At 40.8% G+C, this 20,937-nt stretch overlaps 2 protein-coding genes across 2 annotated transcripts; one reads left to right on the forward strand and one right to left on the reverse strand.

Annotated features, from left to right (window-relative positions):
• Positions 1-5,270: 5,270 nt before the first annotated feature.
• Positions 5,271-8,985, reverse strand: gpx3 (glutathione peroxidase 3). The gene is made up of 5 exons (XM_083915038.1): positions 8,850-8,985; positions 7,318-7,465; positions 7,106-7,223; positions 6,014-6,113; positions 5,271-5,781 (listed from the first exon to the last, which is right to left on the reverse strand). The coding sequence occupies exons 1-5, from the start codon at positions 8,922-8,924 to the stop codon at positions 5,563-5,565; spliced, it is 660 nt and encodes a 219-aa protein (XP_083771164.1). The 5' UTR covers positions 8,925-8,985; the 3' UTR covers positions 5,271-5,562.
• Positions 8,986-10,576: 1,591 nt separating this feature from the next.
• dctn4 (dynactin 4) lies at positions 10,577-20,634 on the forward strand. The gene is made up of 13 exons (XM_083914713.1): positions 10,577-10,748; positions 11,394-11,464; positions 11,625-11,803; positions 12,029-12,072; positions 12,605-12,712; positions 14,024-14,097; positions 15,714-15,826; positions 15,916-16,025; positions 16,131-16,204; positions 16,654-16,708; positions 17,109-17,216; positions 19,120-19,217; positions 19,311-20,634. Exons 1-13 carry the CDS (start codon positions 10,614-10,616, stop codon positions 19,528-19,530), a joined length of 1,389 nt encoding a protein of 462 aa, XP_083770839.1. The 5' UTR covers positions 10,577-10,613; the 3' UTR covers positions 19,531-20,634.
• The last annotated feature ends 303 nt before the right edge of the window (positions 20,635-20,937 follow it).

Genomic DNA, 20,937 nt, shown 5'->3' on the forward strand with positions numbered 1-20,937 from the left:
TGTTAGAATCTTACCCTGCTTATTCATATTTTCCCATTTTTATTGCACGATAGAAATGTCAGGGCCACCTTTCCATGACACCAACATATCAACTGTTTCACGTTAAATGTCCTATATTTTGCTAATTTCCTGGTTCATACTTGTATTTTGGGTTTCTACTATGTTAAACATGTTTACATGCTTTATTTTTCCTCACACCGTTTGTCTGAATATACCCTTTATTCACTCTCTGTCTGAAACACTGTTTTAGCGCCTGTCTCTGTAAGCCCCCCTCCTGAAAAATCCAAGTCCGCTCTGATTGTTCTGTAGCTCTGTTCGCACACAGAGCTGTGTGAAAGGCAGAGAGTAAACATATTTCTAATGGGACTACTGACATGAAATTGTCACCAGATGTCTGTAACAACCCATGTAATCAACACGTATAAATCCCCAAAGAAATTTAAGTCAAAAGCAGGTGGATTTGGTTATTTGTCTAGGAAGACGTTTCACCTCTCATCCAAGAGGCTTCATCAGTTCATGTACGCATCTGACCATGCAGGCTGGGACTGGTCCAACTGTCTGGTTGCTAAAACAAAGTATCTAATCTTGTCCTCACAGTCACAAGCCTCAAGTACTCTGACATTATTAACTCTTGTAAATACCTGTAAGTTTCCTTCCATCCTGCCATCAACTTCCCTTTGTGGAGACTCCACGTGACTCTCTGCTCTCAGGTCTGAGATACACACCCTGGCTGCCCCCTGCCCCCGATTTTGTTGTTACACCGGTGTGCCCTGCTGTTTTCGATCAGTTTGAGCCTATAACGCTGTCATCACTTTCAGATATAGTGAAGGGTCTGCGGCCTAAGGACTGCCCCTCTGATAGCATTCCCTCTCGCCTTCTCAAAGAAGTTTTTGATACTGTTGGTTCAAGTGTTCTTGTTTTTCTAAACACTTGTCTCAGTTCAGGCTGTGTGTCAGCTGCCTTTTAACATGCTGTAATTTCAGACCCATCTCCAAGCTACCGTTTCTGTCTAAGGTTCTGGAGAAGGTAGTCTATGTTCAGCTGCACTCTTTTTTTCATTTTGATATTCTCTTTTTATTCAGAAAGGCAGACCTCCATCACATACATCACTTCTCACATACATTGATTCAGTTTGTCAAAGATACAATGATGTTATACAAACTGCCCTTCTGGAGCGTTCTCCCACGGACCCAAACCGTGGAACCACAAATACAACAAAACCGGGGAGCGCACCCCTACATATAATCATTATATCATACATAATAAAAGAGGGTAGGTTCACAGAAAGTACATCTTTAGTCAGATAAAGTCAGTTCTGATTGGTTTTACATACTCGGTCCATTTGGTCCAGATCCTAGGGAAAAATAAATCTCCATAACATAGATCTCATAAACAATGTCGATCCATTCGTCGATGGTGGGAGGTTCCACTTTTACCAGTTTTCTAGTGACACATTTCTTACTAGCTGCCAACAGTATGGTCAGCAGTTTCTTGTCTTTTATGTTCCATGTTTCAAACATTATGTTGCCCAAAAACAGAGTTTCACATTTTAATGGAATGTTCACATTAAATATATTTTTCATATGTTTGTGGATCTCTTCCCAGTAGGATTTTATTATTTGACAGTCCCAAAAAATGTGGAAGTGATTGGCTCCATTAGACCCACAGAGTCTCCAACAAGCATCCCCGTTACCCTGATGACGCTTCTGGATGGGTGTGATAAAAAATCTTGTTATACTTTTCCAACAGAACTCCCTCCAAGTGTTTGACCCGGTTGAGATCCATTGTAATTGACATATTTTCCCCCACCCTCCTGTGTAATAATTATCCTTATTTCCGTTTCCCATTTCCTCTTTATGTATTCTGTATTCTCTGGTTTGGATATTTGTATGGCATTAAATAATTTGGAGATGATTTTGTTACAGGATCTGGACTTAGTTAATGATAAGAATACCTCCATGAACCCTGACTCGTCTTTTCTTAACACCTCTTTGATAGTTTTGTTATAGTAGTCGCTCCCTTGCAAGTACCTAAAGAAATCGTCTCTCCCTAGACCATGATCCTTCTGTAGGTACTCAAAACTCTGAAATGCCCCCTTGTGGACGAATGGATAATAGGTAGTTAAACCTTTTGTGATCCATGTCTTAAATCTGCCATCGGTTTTATTTGGGGTAAAGTCTGAATCATAGGCACACCACCTCATAATCTTAGATGTGTCTTTTAATCTGCAAATTTTGACTATTTCCTGCCAGGACTTCAGGAAGCACTTGCTATAGAGTCCTCTGGGATCTCCTGTTATTCTTGTAATATATTGTCGCTTAACAAAGCTGTTATTGGAGCTCCCTTTATCGTTGTTCCTTCAATTTCCTCCCATATTGCAGTGTATGTAGGTGAGCACAGGCAGATTAAAGGCCTCAACTGAGCTGCGTGGTAGTAATCCTGTAAGCAGGGAAGGCCCATTTCCCCTTTGTCTTTTCTTAATTGCAGTGTTTTAAATTTGATTCTGGCCCTTTTCCCTTGCCACAGATACCTTGCTATTACTCTGTCCCACTCTAAGAATTGTTTTGATGGTATTTCAATTGGTAAACATTGAAAAATGTACAATATACGTGGAAGAATATTCATCCTGATTGATTCTGTTCGGGAGCTTAAACCTAAAAAGGGAATAACGTTCCATCTTTGTATATCAGTTTTTATCTTTGAATTTAGTGGGCCATAATTTATGTTATACAGTCTCGTGAAGTCCCTAGGTAGTGAGACACCCAAATATGTAATGGACTCCGCATCCCATTTCCAATTGTACATGGTCCTAATTGAAGGTGGAAGGTCATAATTAAATGTTAATGCTTGAGTTTTATTAATATTAATTTTGTAACCAGAAACTAAACCATATTCCTCTAACAATTTCATCAGTTTTGGGAATGTCTGAGTCGGTTGTGTTATACTTATCAATAAATCATTGGCGAATAGGGCCAGTTTTTGTTCCCCAGAAGTCATTGTTACCCCATTTATATCATTCCTCTGCCTAATTAGTCGACTCATGGGTTCTATAAACAAGGTGAAGAGGAGCGGCGACGCACAGCACCCCTGCCTCGTTCCTCTGTCTAAAGTGAATGAATTGGTTAAGTTTCCATTGATTTTGATTCTAGCTGTTGGTTTGTTATATAGTGCTGCAAACGTGTCAATTATAGTTGCATTGAAGCCAAATTTCAAAAGTACTTTGTACCAGAATGACCACCTGACTGAGTCAAATGCTTTTTCGGCGTCCAAACTTAATGTCAGTGTCTCCAGTTGTTGATGTGTGACTTGTCTCATAACGTGCAGTGTTTTCCTGATGTTATCTTGGGTCTGTCTTTGTCTGACAAAGCCCGTCTGGTCCTTGTGTATTAATAATGGTAATAACAACTCTATTCGTTTGGATAAAATGGAGGTGAACAGTTTATAGTCGTTATTTAGAAGACTTACAGGACGGTAATTTCCACACTCCAATTTATCTTTCCCCTCCTTAGGTACTATCGAAATCATTGCCTCCTTCCATGAGGGGGGGATATTTTTGTTCTCCAAAACCCAGTTAAATGTTTTTAATAATGTTGGAATTAGTTGGGCCTGCATTGTTTTGTACAATTCTGTGGAAAAACCATCCGTCCCTGAGCTGCACTCATTTTTAACTCTCCACGGCAACCTCTCTGTCCAGCACGTGGACATGGTTGTCCCCAAAGGAGTGGGCTTTCTCCTTGAGATGTAAGTGGACAGCAGAATCCAGGCCCGAGGAGTGAGCTCAAACAGACAGTTGGACCAGTCCGAGCCTGATCAGATGCGTACATGAACTGATGAAGCCTCTTGGATGAGAGGTGAAACGTCTTCGTAGAGAAACAACCAAAGTCCAAGTTGCTTTTGACTTAAATTTCTTTGGGTATACCGACGACCTGACAAATGAGAATATTCACACGCTTCACATATAAAGAAATCAAAATGTATATGTCCTTAAATTAAGTTGTGTAATAAAGTGGCGTGACACAGGGAAAAAGTATTGAACACACTTAAAGAAATGTATTTAATACTTAGTAGAAAGGCCTTTGTTGGAAATGACAGCTTCAAGACGCCTCCTTTATGGAGAAACTAACATGCATTGCTTAGGTGTGATTTTGACCCATTCTTCCGCACAAGCTGTCAAATCTTAGAGGTTCCGGGGGCTTTGTATTCAAGTCAGGTGATTTGGCCATTCCAGCAGCTTTATTTTCTTTTCCTGAGACCAATTGAGAGTTTCCTTAGCACTGTGTTTGGGATCACTGTCTTGCTGAAATGTCCACCCTCCTTTCATCTTCATTATATGACGTCTGCCAGTACCATATGCTGAAAAACCGCCCCACACCATGATGCTCCCACCTCTGAACTTCACTGTTGGTATAGTGTTTTGGGGTGATATGCAGTGCCATTTCTATTCCACACATGGTGTGTGCTATGACACCAAAAAGTTCAGTTTCAGTCTCATCTGACCAGTTGAGTGCATTACTTATTTTTTTTCTTTGAAACCACTGTACCTGCTAATTCCAGGTCTTTATGAAGCTCTCCACGAGTGGTGCTTGATTAATCTTTGGAGTCCTCTGTCGGAAATCTTGACAGGAGCACCTGGTCGTGGCCGGTTTATGGTGAAATGATGATGATAATGGTCCCAACAGTGCTCACTGGAACATTCAGAAGTTTAATACATCTGTAACCAATGCAGTCAGTATGTTTTGCAATAATAAGGTTGCGAATGTCTTGAGAGAGCTCTTTGCTTTTACCCATCACGAGATGCGCATTGTGTGAAACCATGGTAATGAGAAACTTTTTTACAGGCCATCAATTAGGACAAAAGCAGCTGATATTAACTTGCACTGATAGGGGGCAGGATTGCTTTCTACATACTGAAATATTTTAGCTGGTTTCTTGGCTTTCCATGTTTTTTCTACCTCCTTTTCTGCATGTGTTGAATACTTATTCCCTGTGTCATTCCACTTCATTACACCTGACTTAATTTGTGGACATACAGTATGTTTTGATTTCTTTGTATGTGTGGATTACTTGGGTTGTTACTGACGTCTGGTGACAGTTTCATGTCAATAGCCCCATCAGAATTATATTTACTGTGAAAAATGTTGATGCGTTCAATCCTTATTTTCTCCACTGTATATAGCACCTTGACCTGCTTCGTAATAAAAACAGACCTCACTTTTTACAATATGGGACCTTTAAAAAAAAAGTCCACACATCAGTGTTTTATTCTCCATGATTTATTAGAAGTACTTAACATTTAGACTGTAACTGCTAACAGGTCCTGGGGTGTGAAGTTGACATGATGCTGTGGGATTGCAGGATCGCCCGAATGCACTGAAGAGCCGTCCTGAACCCCAGACTCCAAAGAGGCACCACAGAGTTCCTGTTTTCAAGCCTCCTCTTCATTCAACATGCCATCTTCATGTATCTGAATCTGTTAGCATTACTCTCTTTTATTGTCTACATTTTACTACCTATCCTGCTTATCTCATTACAGACAATACTGTATGATGATGAATCAGAGCTCTAATTAAACATCTGCTGCGTGTATAGTTGGAGCAAGTATTTGCGAATGTCAGCTTGGACCTCAGAAACTCTGACACTTGGGTGCCACCTCATCACCGGCTTCCCGTCCGGTCCCACCAGAAACTTTTCAAAGTTCCACTTGATGTCGGTGAGCTTCACAGGTTCCCAGAACATCCTGGTGGGGTCACCCAAGACGTCGCCAACTGGAGGGCAGGAATTCTGCATGGCAGGAAGCTCAGTATTATAATGAGAGAGCAACCAAGTCTGCACAGGCAAGTGACCAACCTCTGCCTTACAAAACAACGTCTCAACGGCTGTTTATAGCTAAGAGTAATGAGACTGAGATATGTCTCTGAAGAGTTTGTGCACAGCTGGAGTATAGCATTAGAAGGCTAACATACATCGGGATATCAACTATAAACAGGCTACCTCTGTTGATACCATGACGTACCTTAAGGAACGTGAAAACCTCTTGCTCATCTTTTCCATTCACATCACCTCTCTCAAACAGCAGGAAGTTTGGAACGAATCCATTGCCTGGTCTGACATGCCTGGAATCCAAAAAGAGGGCATCTTATCAGTGGACGTGCCTCAGAGCACACTGTGGCATAGCAGCTGCCCTAGATTCACTGCAAGCTGAGCAACACAAGTCTATGGCTTTGCTATGGATATAAGATGTCTGACAAACCTGAGACGAATTCTATGCATGGCCGCTAACGGAAACTGATCTTACTGAACAAAGGATGTTTTATGTTAAATTAAGTTTTGTTGATTGACAGAGGATTTACCAATATTGCAAATTCCTCTCTTCATTCAGGGTTTAACGTTCTTATGTTACAGAACATACAATATATATATACTGTCATCTGAGAAGCTTGTCAAATTCTCATGGTTTCACATCTTCTAAACTGAAAACAAAAATCCAGTATGATAATCCAAAAAAGATGGCATTTTGAAAGATGAAGGTTTTTATCTGACTGAAATTAGATGTTAAATTAAATGAGATTGTTTAATGGCTGGGTTTATGGTGTTTTCATTTACTGAGTTGTGGCTGATTTGAAGGCGACATATTATGCATGCATACATACATATTGGCCTCATTTTTTGTTTCCACCAAAACATGTTTACATGCTTTAAAGTTAAAGAAAAACATTATTTTTCTCATACTGTCTGTCTGATTATACCTGTTTTCCCTCTGTTTTAGTTCCTGTATCTTTAAGCCCCACTGAAAAAGCCCAGTCTGCTCTGATGGTCAGCATCTGTGCTCTCTGTTTTTCTGTACCATCACTGCAGCCGGGGGATGACTGTAACAGCACTTTAGAGGCACTTTCTACCTATATATAATATAGTTGTGGCATCACAAACCGTACAGAAGTCCTAATGGCTCATTTAAAGACAAAGTTTCTGAATACAGGCTGTGTGCATTTCTCTGTGGATTGAGCTTTTGGTAATTCCGCAGTAGTTATATTTCACCTCAACCTAATCAAATCACGTTATCTCACTTTTTTACAACATGAGACCTTTGAAGAGAAACATTTCTTACTTTAAACCTGGCAGGATTTCAGTGTTATTCCCTGGTTCCTGTTTTCCAAATTGGTTGCAGGGGAAGCCAAGAATGGTGAGTCCAAGAGATTTCATCTCGTCATGTAGTGCATTCAGTTCTGGTAATGTAAAAAAAAAAAAGGATTCAGGTAGAGAAGCTTGTTTTTTAATACTGCAACACAAAATAGTGATGCCTTCTGTGCTCTTTCTTACCCACATACTGGAAGGTGAATCCTCAGTACGTGGCCACGTTGACGAAGAGGACGCTCTTGCCCCTGTAGTCACCGAGGTTCACAGTGTGACTCTCGTTTAGAGTCTTTGCCTGGTATTTGTAAATGGTGCCATCTGAGGACTCACAGCGCTGGGAGAACATAGAAAGGTCAAAGCAAGTTATAGGTTTGTTTTAACGTGCCAACAGCCATGATTATAATCCGTATTTCTTCAGTGTAGTATTTCTGCTCACAAAAGATGCTTTCCTGATGTATACAAAAAAAAAAAGCAATGCCGTACTGCAGCACATGATAAGTCAATTATTTGCTTTTAGATTTCTGTTTTCTAAAATGCCAATTTTCTATCCAATGGTAGGCCTTGACATTGGTTTGACCTCTTTCACTTCATAAATGTTTGATTGGGTGGTTTGTTTTGCAACTTTTTAGTCACCCACTCCCTTTAATGATTTGTTTAATCTGATTCTAATTTTCTTAAAACCAACAACAAGAAAAACAACGTTTATAATGACAATATGTTAGTTGCTGCCATTCACAAGTCCCAAATATATTTATATATCTATGGCGATTGAAAACAAATTACATTTTTAATGCACCAAGAAATGTTAAAAAGGCTAAAGTTCTACTGCCTTCTGTTTAGTGCCTCCGTAGGCGGAGCCATTTCCAATGCAAACATCAGACTTATTTACTAAATGGATCCCAAAGCCTTGACCAAATATGACACATCCTCACTGACCAACTGCAAAACACAAGCCGAGTGTCAACAGAGCAGCGGGACACTGCTATCAAAGAACCAGAGACCACTTGGTTAAATGAACACTCACAGATCTCAGTAGATTTTACTCACTGAATATAACACCCTGTATATTTTACAACTAGACCAAAGCAACAATTTTTCTACAGTTCAGAGTGCATCTGCATAATAGAGGTGACCCTGTGTGTGTGTGTGTGTGTGTGTGTGTGTGTGTGTGTGTGTGTGTGTGTGTGTGTGTGTGTGTGTGTGTGTGTGTGTGTGTGTGTGAACAGGAACAGGATGGTTTGTCTGTGTACCTTCTAAATGTTATGTTTGCTTTATGGTCTATGTAATGTGTACAAGAATGTGAATCGCTGGGCCAACATAAGCCACCATTTAAAACACATGATAACAACCTGGAGAAACAGTTGTAACAGTAACTAAATGTGGATTATCTACCTTTTGTTGATTGTCTCATGTTGCTGAGATACTGTTGCGCTGCTAAACACCATGAAAAAAAAAAATACTATGTAGAAGTCGGAGTCATTTAGTGTTTTTACATACTGCTCTCCATTTGTTTGAACAGTCAAATTGGGACAGACTTGAATACAGGTTACAACTTTTCCAAAGTAGCTAAACATCATGAATAAATACAACTTTCTGCTGGTAGATTAAGGTAAACAGTAACTATGCTTCATCAGCACATTCAGTGATGTCCTCTTGTGTCACGTCTGTCTCCATATGGGTCCTGAAATGAACGTGTGGTGCATCAACAGGTTGCCTACCTGTGTGAGTGGGGCCTCGGCGGTGCAGGGTCGCAGCAGACCGAGCAGCAGTAGCGGTAAGAAGGGCCGCATCATGCCGTGCTTCTCCGACACGGTGACCGCTCACGGTGTGGCTGTCTGTCCGCCTTTCCCTCGGGATGAACCGCTCCGGCACAGGGGGGTGGAGGAGGAGCGCACAGCTGGTCGAGTTGACGCCCTCTGCTGACGTAATGGCGTACACAGGCGTGGAAGATGGAAAGTTAGATGGAAATAACTCTTAAGTAACTCAGCATTCACTGAGATATTTTTTAATCGATGTTTATATTATTTGGTCATAACAAAATTAGCCTAGGCTCTCCCTAACATTCACTTTACCGACCTGCTGTGAATATTCATAGACAACATCTATTGAGACCGATAAAGATATAGATAAATGATAAGTTCCTTTATTGTGAATTCACAACATAAAACCACATAAGATACCACACAAAATCACACAACACGCATCAAATAAATAACATGTCATTCAACAGACGAAGAACGAAAGCGTAAAAAGGGAAATGTCTATTGGAGTGAATCTCAATCAACGCAAGAAGAGAAGCGTCACCTTTGGTGAAACGGGGAGAAGGACTGTTGTTTCATGTTTATTCATGCATCACTTCTTCTCTCCTGAATCAGCTGTTGCCATGGTGAGCTGGTAGTCCTGTCCTGTTAGAGTAGGCTTCCTATTCAACTATATTTTACAGTTCAGTCTTCAGTTTAGATCTAAGCCCACATACATCCTTTTTGCAACTCTTTGTTTTTGTTATGATCCCAGTTTGAGTGACAGACCACTTACTTTTAAACCTGACAAATGTCCTTCACCTCACTTGGTTGTTGACTGTTCTTTCGAGAGCTGGTACACAGGTGGATATTGGCATAAACTCCTCCGGGGACACTGTTTCAGCAGCTATATGCTTGAAACATGTAAACACATGTAACTATCTTACATTAAAACTATGAGACGTTGCAGCAGTCTGGTGCAGCTGTGAGCATGGGTGGATTACAAAAACGTTTGACCTCTCCCCTGGACACAGCCGCATGAACATAAAATACCCCATCACAACAATTAAGATCATTTTGCTTCTTATTTGTGTCATTCAGAGACATTTTTTGAAGCTAACCATAACTGTGAAGATCTGCTGTTGGTTGAAAGCTGGATCCAGTATTTTGTCCATGCTGGATATGAAGCAGTGGTGAGAAGACTTGAGTCCATATACTCAAGTACAAATTTGAGTTACTTGTACTTTACTTGAGTTTTTCTATTTTCAGTTACTTTACCTCACATTTTGAGAACCAGTGGAATATAAGTTTCAGTTTCATATAAGCAGTTAACAAATTGTTTTGTTTACTGAAAGGCAGTGGCAAACAGAAAAGAGAGTTGCAGCAGACCCGATCATACTGATATTCCTCTCCACAAATATTAGGTTATGAACCTTTTCAAAGATGTAAACAACAATGTGTCCACGTTTGATTCCTGTTGCAGTGAATGGGAACGACATCAGCTGACAGGAAGTTAACAAGGACCAAAGCTGTTGCCTAGCAATGGAATTCCGTTAAAAGGGTCCATTCAAAATATTAGAGAGCCCCCTGAAACCTTCCTCTACCCCTGGGTGTGAGCTTTGCAGTTTCAACGTTGACCACACGAGGTCGCCGTTGAGCACACTGTCTCCTCACAGACCAGACAACTCAGCGGCGACATCAACAGCACCAGCGCAGTCACAGTCTCGGCTGTGCTGCTCAGAGATGGCGTCCCTTCTGCAGCCAGATAGAGTTATCTATCTGGTCCGTGGAGAGAAAAGGATCAGAGCCCCTTTATCTCAACTTTATTTCTGCCGCTACTGTAGTGAGCTGCGGTCTCTGGAGTGTGTCTCTCATGAGGTACGTGGACGTTTCCCCCTCGGCTAGCTGTTAGCTTGATTTAGTCAGCAGCTACTTTGTTGTTAGCCGGCTCGCTAGTAGCTTTGACAGGTAGGCGGGATTAGTCCAACCAACTCGCGCGTTGTATGGCTCAACCGCGTGTCAATCAGAAATTCTCCTAATCTTATTGGCTGTTAGCGACGGTTTAACTTCCGTCGGAGTTAGCGTTCGGTCGAGCACAGCATAAATGGGCGAACAAGCTAGCTAGCTCTTGCTATCCTTTCAACGTAAAGTATTCGCTTGAATGAAGAATATGCCTAACAAGTAAATTATAGTAGTTCCAACGATAGTCCACCCCAGCTAACGTCACTGTCCTGACTGATAATAAAAACCAACATATTGATAACGTGGCTCACACTTATGGACACCACACCCAGAGTGCTTCACATGTTTCACTTATTGCAGCTTTAGTGATTTGTATTTGTAAAACATGTTATTTCTTACTGTTCATATAAAAAACACCAATCTTTCCTCCTGAGAAAAAGAATGGCAGCTCCCCCCTTTCGTCATTGTAACACACTGTCCAAATACATGCTAACAATGGTTAATGATAGTCACGTTTATTTTTGTAGCACTTAATCAAAACACTTTATTTGTGGTGATCAGGTGGACTCCCACTATTGCCCGAGTTGTCTGGAGAACATGCCATCTGCAGAGGCTAAGCTTAAAAAGAACAGGTGAGACTGACACACACATACACTCACACACACAGTGCAATACAGTACAGTATTCATGCAGGTCGCTGCTGACTTTGTCCGGTGGTTTTCTTACTCCACCATGTTTACGTCATCATTAAACTCCTTTCATTCATTCCTGATTATCTGTGCTCTGCTGTAGGTGTGCAAATTGTTTCGACTGCCCATGTTGCATGCACACACTGTCTACCCGAGCCACCAACATCCCAGCTCCCCTGCCTGATGATCCCACGAAGACGGCCATGAAGAAGGCCTACTACCTGGCCTGCGGCTTCTGTCGCTGGACCTCCAGGGACGTAGGAATGGCTGACAAATCAGTTGGTGGGTGCTGATATTAATGTTAATGTGGTCGTATTTATAGTATTTACGTAAGTTTAATTTCAAAGAGCAGTAGGAAGCATCAGCACTACCAAAGCACCACACACTTTGAAGTGCTGCTGTAGGTCTACAGTGGCATGATTTACTCAGTTCATGAAGAAGGCTGTCATCTGTTGTATTTGTTTCTTATGGCTGTCTAATGGTGGTGGTGAATTTTGTTCACTGCAGCCAGCGGTGGATGGCAGGAGCCAGAGAACCCTCATACTCAGCGGGTAAGTTTTCCCCCGCAGTCTTTTAAAGTCTTACAAGTTGCTCACATGCTTACTGATCATGCATTTCTTCTCTTTGAATAGATGTGTGTCTCTGAATAAATAACCCCCACACATAGCCGATCACAGGCGAAAGCAAACTAATGTGGTTGCTAGTCTTTGAGTCCACAAACAACTAATCATAAATGCTCCCTTTTCATTTTTTAACGATTTAATTGGTTGTTAAAGCAAATTATCTAATATTTTTGTGCATCCCCCGCCAAGTTAATTCAAAGTCTGTCAACCAGTTGTTTTGAACCGTACCTGAAATGCCTTCCTAGATTATTGTTACACAACAGTACATCAAATTCATAGATGTAAAATCTCAGTGTGCTGTATTTTAAAGTTCCCTCTTGAACTGTATTTATATAACCTCAAATTCCTCAAACGGTTGTGTAACCGAACAATATGAAGTGTTGGGACCCTGGGGGTAAATAAAAAGAAATACATGAAGAAATGATGACCAGTCTCTGGATGAAACTTTTGTTCCCTGCAGATCAACAAGCTGGTCGAGTATTACCAGCAGCTGGCCCACAGAGAAAAGCAGGAGAGAGACAGGAAGAAGATGGCCAGGAGACGACAGTGCATGCCTCTGGCCTTCTCGGTACTCTACTCCCTCTGAGCCTGGTTCAGCCTTTTCAAAAAATCCATACTTTCTTCTTTAACCTTTTCAAATGTCAGACAGCTGTTACGGTCTCTCTGTAATCTGTCTCAAAATGTCCGGGTATTCTTGGAGCATAATTAAGATCATCGATTATATGCATTTAAGAGATTCATTTGATAAAGAGGTTTGTTCTATGTCTCAATAACATTACCACGGATGTTCTCAAAGTTTGAGCCATTGGGAATATTATATGATTATCACACCTTTAACCAAACCAGGAGGGAATTATTACCTATATCAGTTGCTGTAGTGTTTGGTTGGAGTGTAAGATTTACACCATGTCTATACTATAGGTGGATAAGAATGAAAATACAGTTTACTTGTGGAAACGATACCAAGATTTTCAGATTGCTTTTAAAAAAGTTAATGTGCAAAACACTTGTGTGTGGACATGGTCTTCATTATTCTTCAGCTTGTTGGCACATATTTTATACCTCCTGCATTCTGCTTTTACAATAATTAACCTCCAATAATGCAAACCAGACTTTCCTATTGCATATTAGAACCATTTTATACACTTAAGCTGTGATGAGCTGCAGTTATTGTCCATCACTGATGCATTTCTGTTGCTGTTGCATGTCATCAAATGCCACTAATGTCTGCTGAGTTGCTTTGGTTTCAACTGGTTCTGTATTCTCTCTTTTTTTCTTTGCTTGTGCACTCTGATATTTTGGTTTTTGCCCCCCAGCAACACACTATTCATGTGGTGGTGAGTTGTATTTTTCACAACTTGGATAGTCTCATCTTAACAGTAGCACTGTCTTCTCTGTATCTCTGTTCCTGTCTAATCTGTTACTGTGTGACCTCACAGATCACATGAATGTCTCCTTGGCTAAATGAGACTAAGATTCACACAATGGGAGCCTTTTTGTAGGTTAGAGTGAGAGAAGAAATAGAAGACTTTGTTGACTTCTGTGTAACCAGATCCAAACTATTTTTCATACCAATTAAGTTGTGAACCCTGAGTCTGTCTGATTCTCTCCCACTATCCTGGGCAGAAAGGCTCCTGTTATTGTCTCTAACCAAAAGACAAACAGAATTGTTTTTGGCTCATTTTTTTGTTTATGAATGAAAATTAATTGTTCCTTTCCATTTATTGTCATAAATTTCATGATTGGGTCAAGACCTTGTGTTAGAAGTAGTCATGTAGAAAAATGGTTGTTGGAACTTCAGAAATCGTCTTGAGTTCTCCTTATTTCTATTTGGCAGAATACCTGATCTTGTTTTTTATTTCACCTTCAATTCACTCAGGAAAAATATGGCCTTGGAACCAGACTGCAGAGACAGAGGTCTGGAGCTCCCATATCAAGCCTGTCTGGCCTTTCGTGAGTCGTCTTTTTTCATTTGAATTACTGCTGCTTTTGACTCCACACAGAGAACATTTTTTTTCCTAGTATAGTATAGCACATGCATATTTTTGGGGACTTGGGTAAATTAAAGTCTTGGAGAGCCTTGAAACTTTGCGTGAGATCCATGGGTAATCCATCAGAGTGAACAGTTCATCGCCCTTGTTTTTACTCAAAGTTACATCATCACCTTGCAACACAGTTGTGAGCGATAGCCATTTTTATATTCCATCACTGCGATGCATTCAAGGACCCTGGTTTATGTCTGAAAATGAATAACCGGGTGACAAAAGGCACTATATTGACAAAGTGTGCTGTCAGATCTAGGAGAGACTTCTAAAACAGGCCAGGGGACCATAAAAAGAATGATGTGAATTTTGTTTTTGTGTGTCAAATGGTTGCTGTTTAGTGGCCAAATGTAAAATCTCAGATGCCAGTGTGTCCTCGAAGGCAAGTTCTCAAAAGTCTCTTTTCTCAACTGTATTCCCATGCAACTTTAGTGTCAAAAAATAGAATCTAGCTGCTGGACTGATAAAGAGATACTTTGTGGGCTTTTTGTTCAGATGAATAGTGTTTGGCCTGTCTCTGTGGCAGAATCCTCTGCAGAACGGAGCATCGGAGATCAAGCGTGATGACACAAAATGTGGCGTCTGTCAGTGGATTTTGGCGGATCTCTGATGCTCGATTCCGTGGAGACTTCCGCCACGGAGACAGGCAGACACCGTTCATTTGAGCGGCCCACATTGCCACGACACAGACCTGAATTCAAATGGGTAAAAAATGCTCAGTAGCAATTACGGATGCTAATTTAGACTTTTTTTTCCTCCTGACCGATCAGTCATTAACCGTTAACCACCAAACAGGCAACTGAGTTGTAGTTTTACAGATATCGTAAATGAACACTTTGACTAGTCAAAACAGTCAGACAGTTTTACCAACTAAATCGCCACTACTGATTAAATTTTGAAAGGGCTTGCCATACATGCAGCCACTTTCCCAGTAAAGGGAACTGCTTTTGTTCCTCTGTGACCAGTACAAGCCAGCAGCTGTCCGAGGAGTCTGAGCCTTTTTCTACCACATCCACCTGCAAGTTGTCAGCTGTGTCTCTGCCTGGCCTATTCCTGTGTGTAGGACGGCTGATTTAACCCGCCAGTCCTCACCAGTATATTGGCATGTGTCACTTAGCGGCAGCCTGACTTCCATTTTTGAAGTATTGTTTTTAACTGTTTAAAGGTGCGCTACTTGAATTACTGGCTGGGATTGCCTCCACACAGATCTCACCCCAATACGTAAAATACCAATGTTTTTTCACACATGCATTAACATGCACATGCAGCCACTCCGTCTATCACAACAAACAAACAGAGAAACTTTGATTACAACACACACAGAGGAAGAGTGACTTAATTTTCTGCACAGGAGGCCATTACTCCACTATATCTTTACATAGATTTTTTTAAGTACAATGCCTTTAACTGAAGTAATAATCAGTCAAATACCTTATTATCGGCTAAACGGTTTATGCAGTAGGTTAATTATTCATTTGTAACATGGTCCTAATGGTGAATAATCTCAGTTTTGTGTAACTTCACCAGCCTCAAAGAGGGCGAGGACCAGAAGGAGATCAGCATTGAACCTGCCCAAGCTCTTGATGAAGTGGAACCTCTGCCTGAAGATTGTTACACCAGACCCATCAGTTTACCAGAGGGTATGAGTTTGTGTAGAGCTCACTCAACAATACTGATCCATTCTGTCTCTCTAATTGAGGTTTATTGAAGATATCTTGTGTCCTCCCAGTGACCACGCTGCGCCAGCGGCTTCTGCAGCCTGACTTCCAGCCTGCAGGGGCGTCTCAGCTTCACCCCAGACACAAACACCTCCTGATGAAGCGCTCACTGCGCTGCAGGGTCAGTATCACTTAAGGGTTTTACTCTCCTGTAACAATCAAGGGCTGCTGTTTTTATGTAGATCACATTTAGATAATCATTTTTTTTGTTCATTTCATCCTCCAGAAATGTGAGCACAACTTGAGCAAGCCAGAGTTTAATCCTACTTCAATCAAGTTTAAAATTCAGCTGGTGGCTGTGTGAGTATTGTTCATCAGATTCTGTCCTCAACTTGTGTCTTCATGATGATGGTAATCAGTTTTTAATGAATAAAATACATACATCAGCCTGAAGCCTGATGTAGTTTAATTGGACCAAGGTTACATTGTAGCCAAGTGCAACTATAAGCACATGTTCAGGAAATTCATGCATACGTTGCTTAATCCTAAACACATTTTGTTATTTTTAAAGGGAAAAAACACAACATTATACATGTTCCAAAATGGTGTTTTGGGGTAATCCATACTTTAACAAATATGACGTTGGTGTTCTCAGGAGTTCATGGTTTTTCAAGGGTTGCGTTTTAATAGTTATTACCAAAGATCAATTCTCAGTTTGTAGTGAATGTGGTTGAATGCTGTGTCGAACAACGTCTGTGTGTTTGACCCTAACTGTGTATTGATTGGCCGTCTGTCTTTTCCTCTCACAGGAGTTACATCCCTGAAGTGAGAATTATGTCCATTCCAAATCTCCGGACTATGAAGGTCAGTTTGTGCACTGGTCCTGACACATTCAGTCTGTGTTTTTCTGTTCATAATCTTCACCTCAAGATGGTGATTCTGTAACATGCTGTTTAAACAAGTATTCAACTCAATTGAAAAGTATTTCATCACTAACAAAGGTTTTTGAGCTCAAGGCAGTCTCTATTCTTATCATCCGACAAGGAAATTTGCTTTGCAGTCCAGGTATAAAACAGTCACTCAGATGTATAAAAAAGTGCATAAATGTGAAGTAAGAAGAAGAGAAATAAATGTAACAAAATAACATCAAAATCAAGATAATAAAGGACATTTCAACAGTGCCTAGTGTTGTGACACTGAACTTTATCAGCTTTGAAAGGTAATTTGACTAAAACTTTTCATTTTGCTCATCATGTCTCTTTAGGAGAGCCAAGTTCTGCTGACCCTGACCAACCCGGTGGAGAACATCACCCACGTCACTTTGGCTGCTTGTGAGGACGAAGATCCCGATGACATCAACAGCACTGCAAAGGTATTTAACTCTATGTTGTCCTTTATTGGTTGAAATGAACTGTAGTTACAGAAAGTATCCGATAGTTTCAAGAAGTGGGGGTTGCACTGATACTCATCACTGATCAAACTACTACCAAACATTAGGGATTTTTTACACAAATTCCGCAAAAGCACCTCAATGAAGGAACGCAGACTTTTTGGTTTCTTGTGGGTCGCGGGTCGAGTCCCGCATCACTACTGTGTGTCGTTTCGCCCTGGCGGCTTTCCCATACACAGAGACGTCGACTCGGCGCTGTTGCGTCTCTGTGACTTCCTCTGTTGCCAGCTCAGAGGCGTAACAGATTGGTCTCTCCATTCCGTTTCGGGCGTAATAAAGGCGCAACAGCCCCGCAACAAATGGTGCTATCGACACAGTGATGTAAACAGTAATGGTATAAATCCATATTGAGCGGTCTCTCATGGCAAACCTTCAATAGGATGATAATTTTGTTATACATGGTACAAAGTTGTTTACGAAAACCACTTTATTCGGCAACAATATGTCAGGGCTATGTGTTTATCAGCTCCTGTGGGAGTACGTCTGCCCCATATGGTGGTCAAACATCAATGAATGGAGCTTTAACTGCTGGAAGGAGCAGAGTATAAGAAATGTGCACAGTGACAGACTGTGGCAGTTGTTTACCACCTGCCTCCTCTTAAATATTACACATTTTATCAAGCAGTATTCCTGCAATCTTAAAAGCCAGCTTCAGTGAGCGCAGGGTGGTCTGCTCCCTGACTGCCTGTTCCTTATGGAGTAGGTAGCCCTGTCATCATTTCATATGCAGAACAGTTGGGTCCCATTTTTACCTCCATCTGTCAGCTGTCACGCATGCAGCTAAGAGTGCCCTGTTCCTGTGGTAAATGGTCTGCTCAGCTGCCAGCAGCCACTGCGAGGCTCTCGGCGACTAAAGGCTGTTTGTCTTGGCCTCTTTAGCGATGAAGTCATGGGGCCAGACTGGGTGAGGAAGAGCTCCTGGCCTAAACAGAGCATCTTCATGACCCATTTCAGTTCACTTTGGGGCCAAACGGGGTGTGCAGTCCTGTCATTCTGCTTGATCAGATATTCAAACACCTGGAGGGCAACTTGAGCCGCAGCGAGCCATGCTTGGTTTATTTCATCGACCAGCTCCTCCCAAGGCTGGCTGTGCTCACCTCTTACATGTCTATTATGCATTGTATTATAGTATGTAAAAGTTTGTTGATGACACTATAAAGGTACAGTATATTCATTTTACAAGTAAATATGATCCAATGTCCTCTTTTCCCAGCACCACTTCAAAGAGCTGCATCGTTGCTTTTAGAAACTCAAGTACAAACCTGAAAAACCTGAAGTGGTCCTCCATAGAGTCCCAAGCTGTTGTCAGAGGAACTCAGAAGATCAGATCAGAGCTAAAATTATAACGTGACTATTTGAGTGAGTGTTGTGTTTTAAAAAACATAAAAGCCACATTAATAGTAATTATTTAAAAACATTTTTTGCAAACTAATATCTGTCCAGACGTGTGAAGACATATGTATAAAAACAGTAAAAAAAAGTTAAATTACCCTTTAGTTTCCCTTGTTGGAAAACAATCCAGAATTTATGAATATGCAAATGTTATTGGCTTTGAAAATGAAACTATTGGATATTCTTGGTCTCAGATGGAAGGTGAGCGCAGAGAAACTTTGCTCCTTCTGCAGATAATTTAAAAATGACTTTCTAGTGACAAACTCTGCACAGCCGTCAAACTTCCAAGTGAAGCCACAACAAGCAAAACGTGGGATTTTTTAAATGAGCATCGACATTGGCGTGCTTCAACACCTCTATTTTGATACTATAATCTAAGTTGGCTCATCCAATGGTCTGAAAGTCACTGAATGTTGGAACTTGGTGTTTTTAGGTTATGGTACCCAGCAAAGAACTGGTCTTGGCAGGAAAGGATGCTGCTGCTGAGTATGATGAACTAGCTGAACCTCAGGACTTCCAGGATGACCCAGAGTAAGTTATTACACACACACACGCACACGCACACGCACACACAATTAATAGTGTGAGGTAACTTTTAACCTGATCCCTCTGTTCTTTCCACAGTGTTGTTGCCTTCAGGAAATCCAACAAGATTGGTTTCTTCATCAAAGTGATCCCTCAGAAAGAAGAGGATGCGGACGTCACTGTTTCATTTAAGATCCGACATGACTTCCGCAACCTTGCAGCTCCCGTCAGGCAGAACGAGGAGGGAGCCGAAACCACCACTGAGGCCATTTGGCTCACGCACCACGTAGAGCTGAGGCTGGGACCACTGGCTCCCTGAACACGGTGTTAACATGCAAAAACAGTCCTAGTGTTGGGTTCTTTGAACTGATTTCTGTAAACTTGGATCATTTTAATTTAAAGATGATTTCTGATTCTGCTTATTGATATATAAGAGCTATTTGTGATCTGCTTCGCATACAGTTTTTTCAGAGTTTTAGCTCAAATTGCATCACCAGATACATTGTGGAGTGATTGCATGCGACTGAAGTGCATCAAGTTTAACTTTATTTACTGATGTTTTGTTTGATCAAAAAAACATTTTATTAATTTAAAAATGGTCCTCCTGAGTCTGTGATCAGAACTGCGTCCATAGCAATGGTCTGTTATAAAAAGCAGCAGTCTTCTGTTGAGAAATAATAGACCGTACAATGCCCAAATTGAATTGAATTGGAATCAAGTTTTCAACAAAGCTGTGTTATAAATACATAAAATGACTTAAAGTTTTGTTTAAAATGACAACTTCTTTGCTGGAAATGAATGCAAAAAAATGATTTTTTTTTGTGCCACATACAGTATTTTCTAAAATGGCAAAGCAACTACGAAGTATGTTTTGTCTTATTCACTGTATTAGTTGTTGAATTCTTTTGTGTGGGATATTGGTCGTAAATTCATGTATGTTTATGTAACAGCATCGAGATTATAGAAATGATTGAGAGTAAATGAGTGATGAGCAGAATCAGAAATCATATTTGAGAACAATCTGAACAATTCCCTGCTGTGCAGCACACTCCTCTGCGCTTTCAGCTTATGTATCCCCATTAACATACTTTTCCACACACGGTAATATCGTATTAACTCGCATGCTTCAACTATAGTAAATATGGCACATGTTAGACAAGTCATCACAGTTACTGATCCTGTACTGTTCCTCCTGAGTTAAGCATAACTTCACCAACAGTAAGCTTCACTGGCACTATGAAAAGGATGTACAAGATGCCGTGTTCATTATTTAAATGTATTAAGACACTATAATTTTTTCTGATTAAAAAACGTATCCTCCTGGTTTGTAGAACTCACTGCCAGTGTATATTGTAAACTGCTGTCATATTTGGTCTCCAGTGTGTTAGTAAAACAGCCGAATAACCCAGTTAATCTTCTGTACTGGCTAATAAAATAATGTTATACTGTAACAAAGCGCCTGATGGCTTTTTGTTAAGGGCTTACATGATTTCTAAAGTATTTTTGTCATGAATTGTGGCTCTCTGAATCCCACCATTGACCATCAAACTCTCACTGTGCTTTTTGGAGTTTTCTTTCTCACCACAGGATGGCGCTGCATGCCAACAGTTTATTGATGCGACAGTGCTTTGGAAAGTTGAGAGAGCATACAGGGACATGCATTCTTCAGTGTGATATTGAATCACCCTCCAAGCTTAAACACCACATCTCATTATAATAATGATTG

The sequence above is a fragment of the Echiichthys vipera genome (assembly GCF_963691815.1).
Source record: "Echiichthys vipera genome assembly, chromosome: 6".
Classification (NCBI taxonomy): Eukaryota; Metazoa; Chordata; class Actinopteri; order Perciformes; family Trachinidae; genus Echiichthys; species Echiichthys vipera.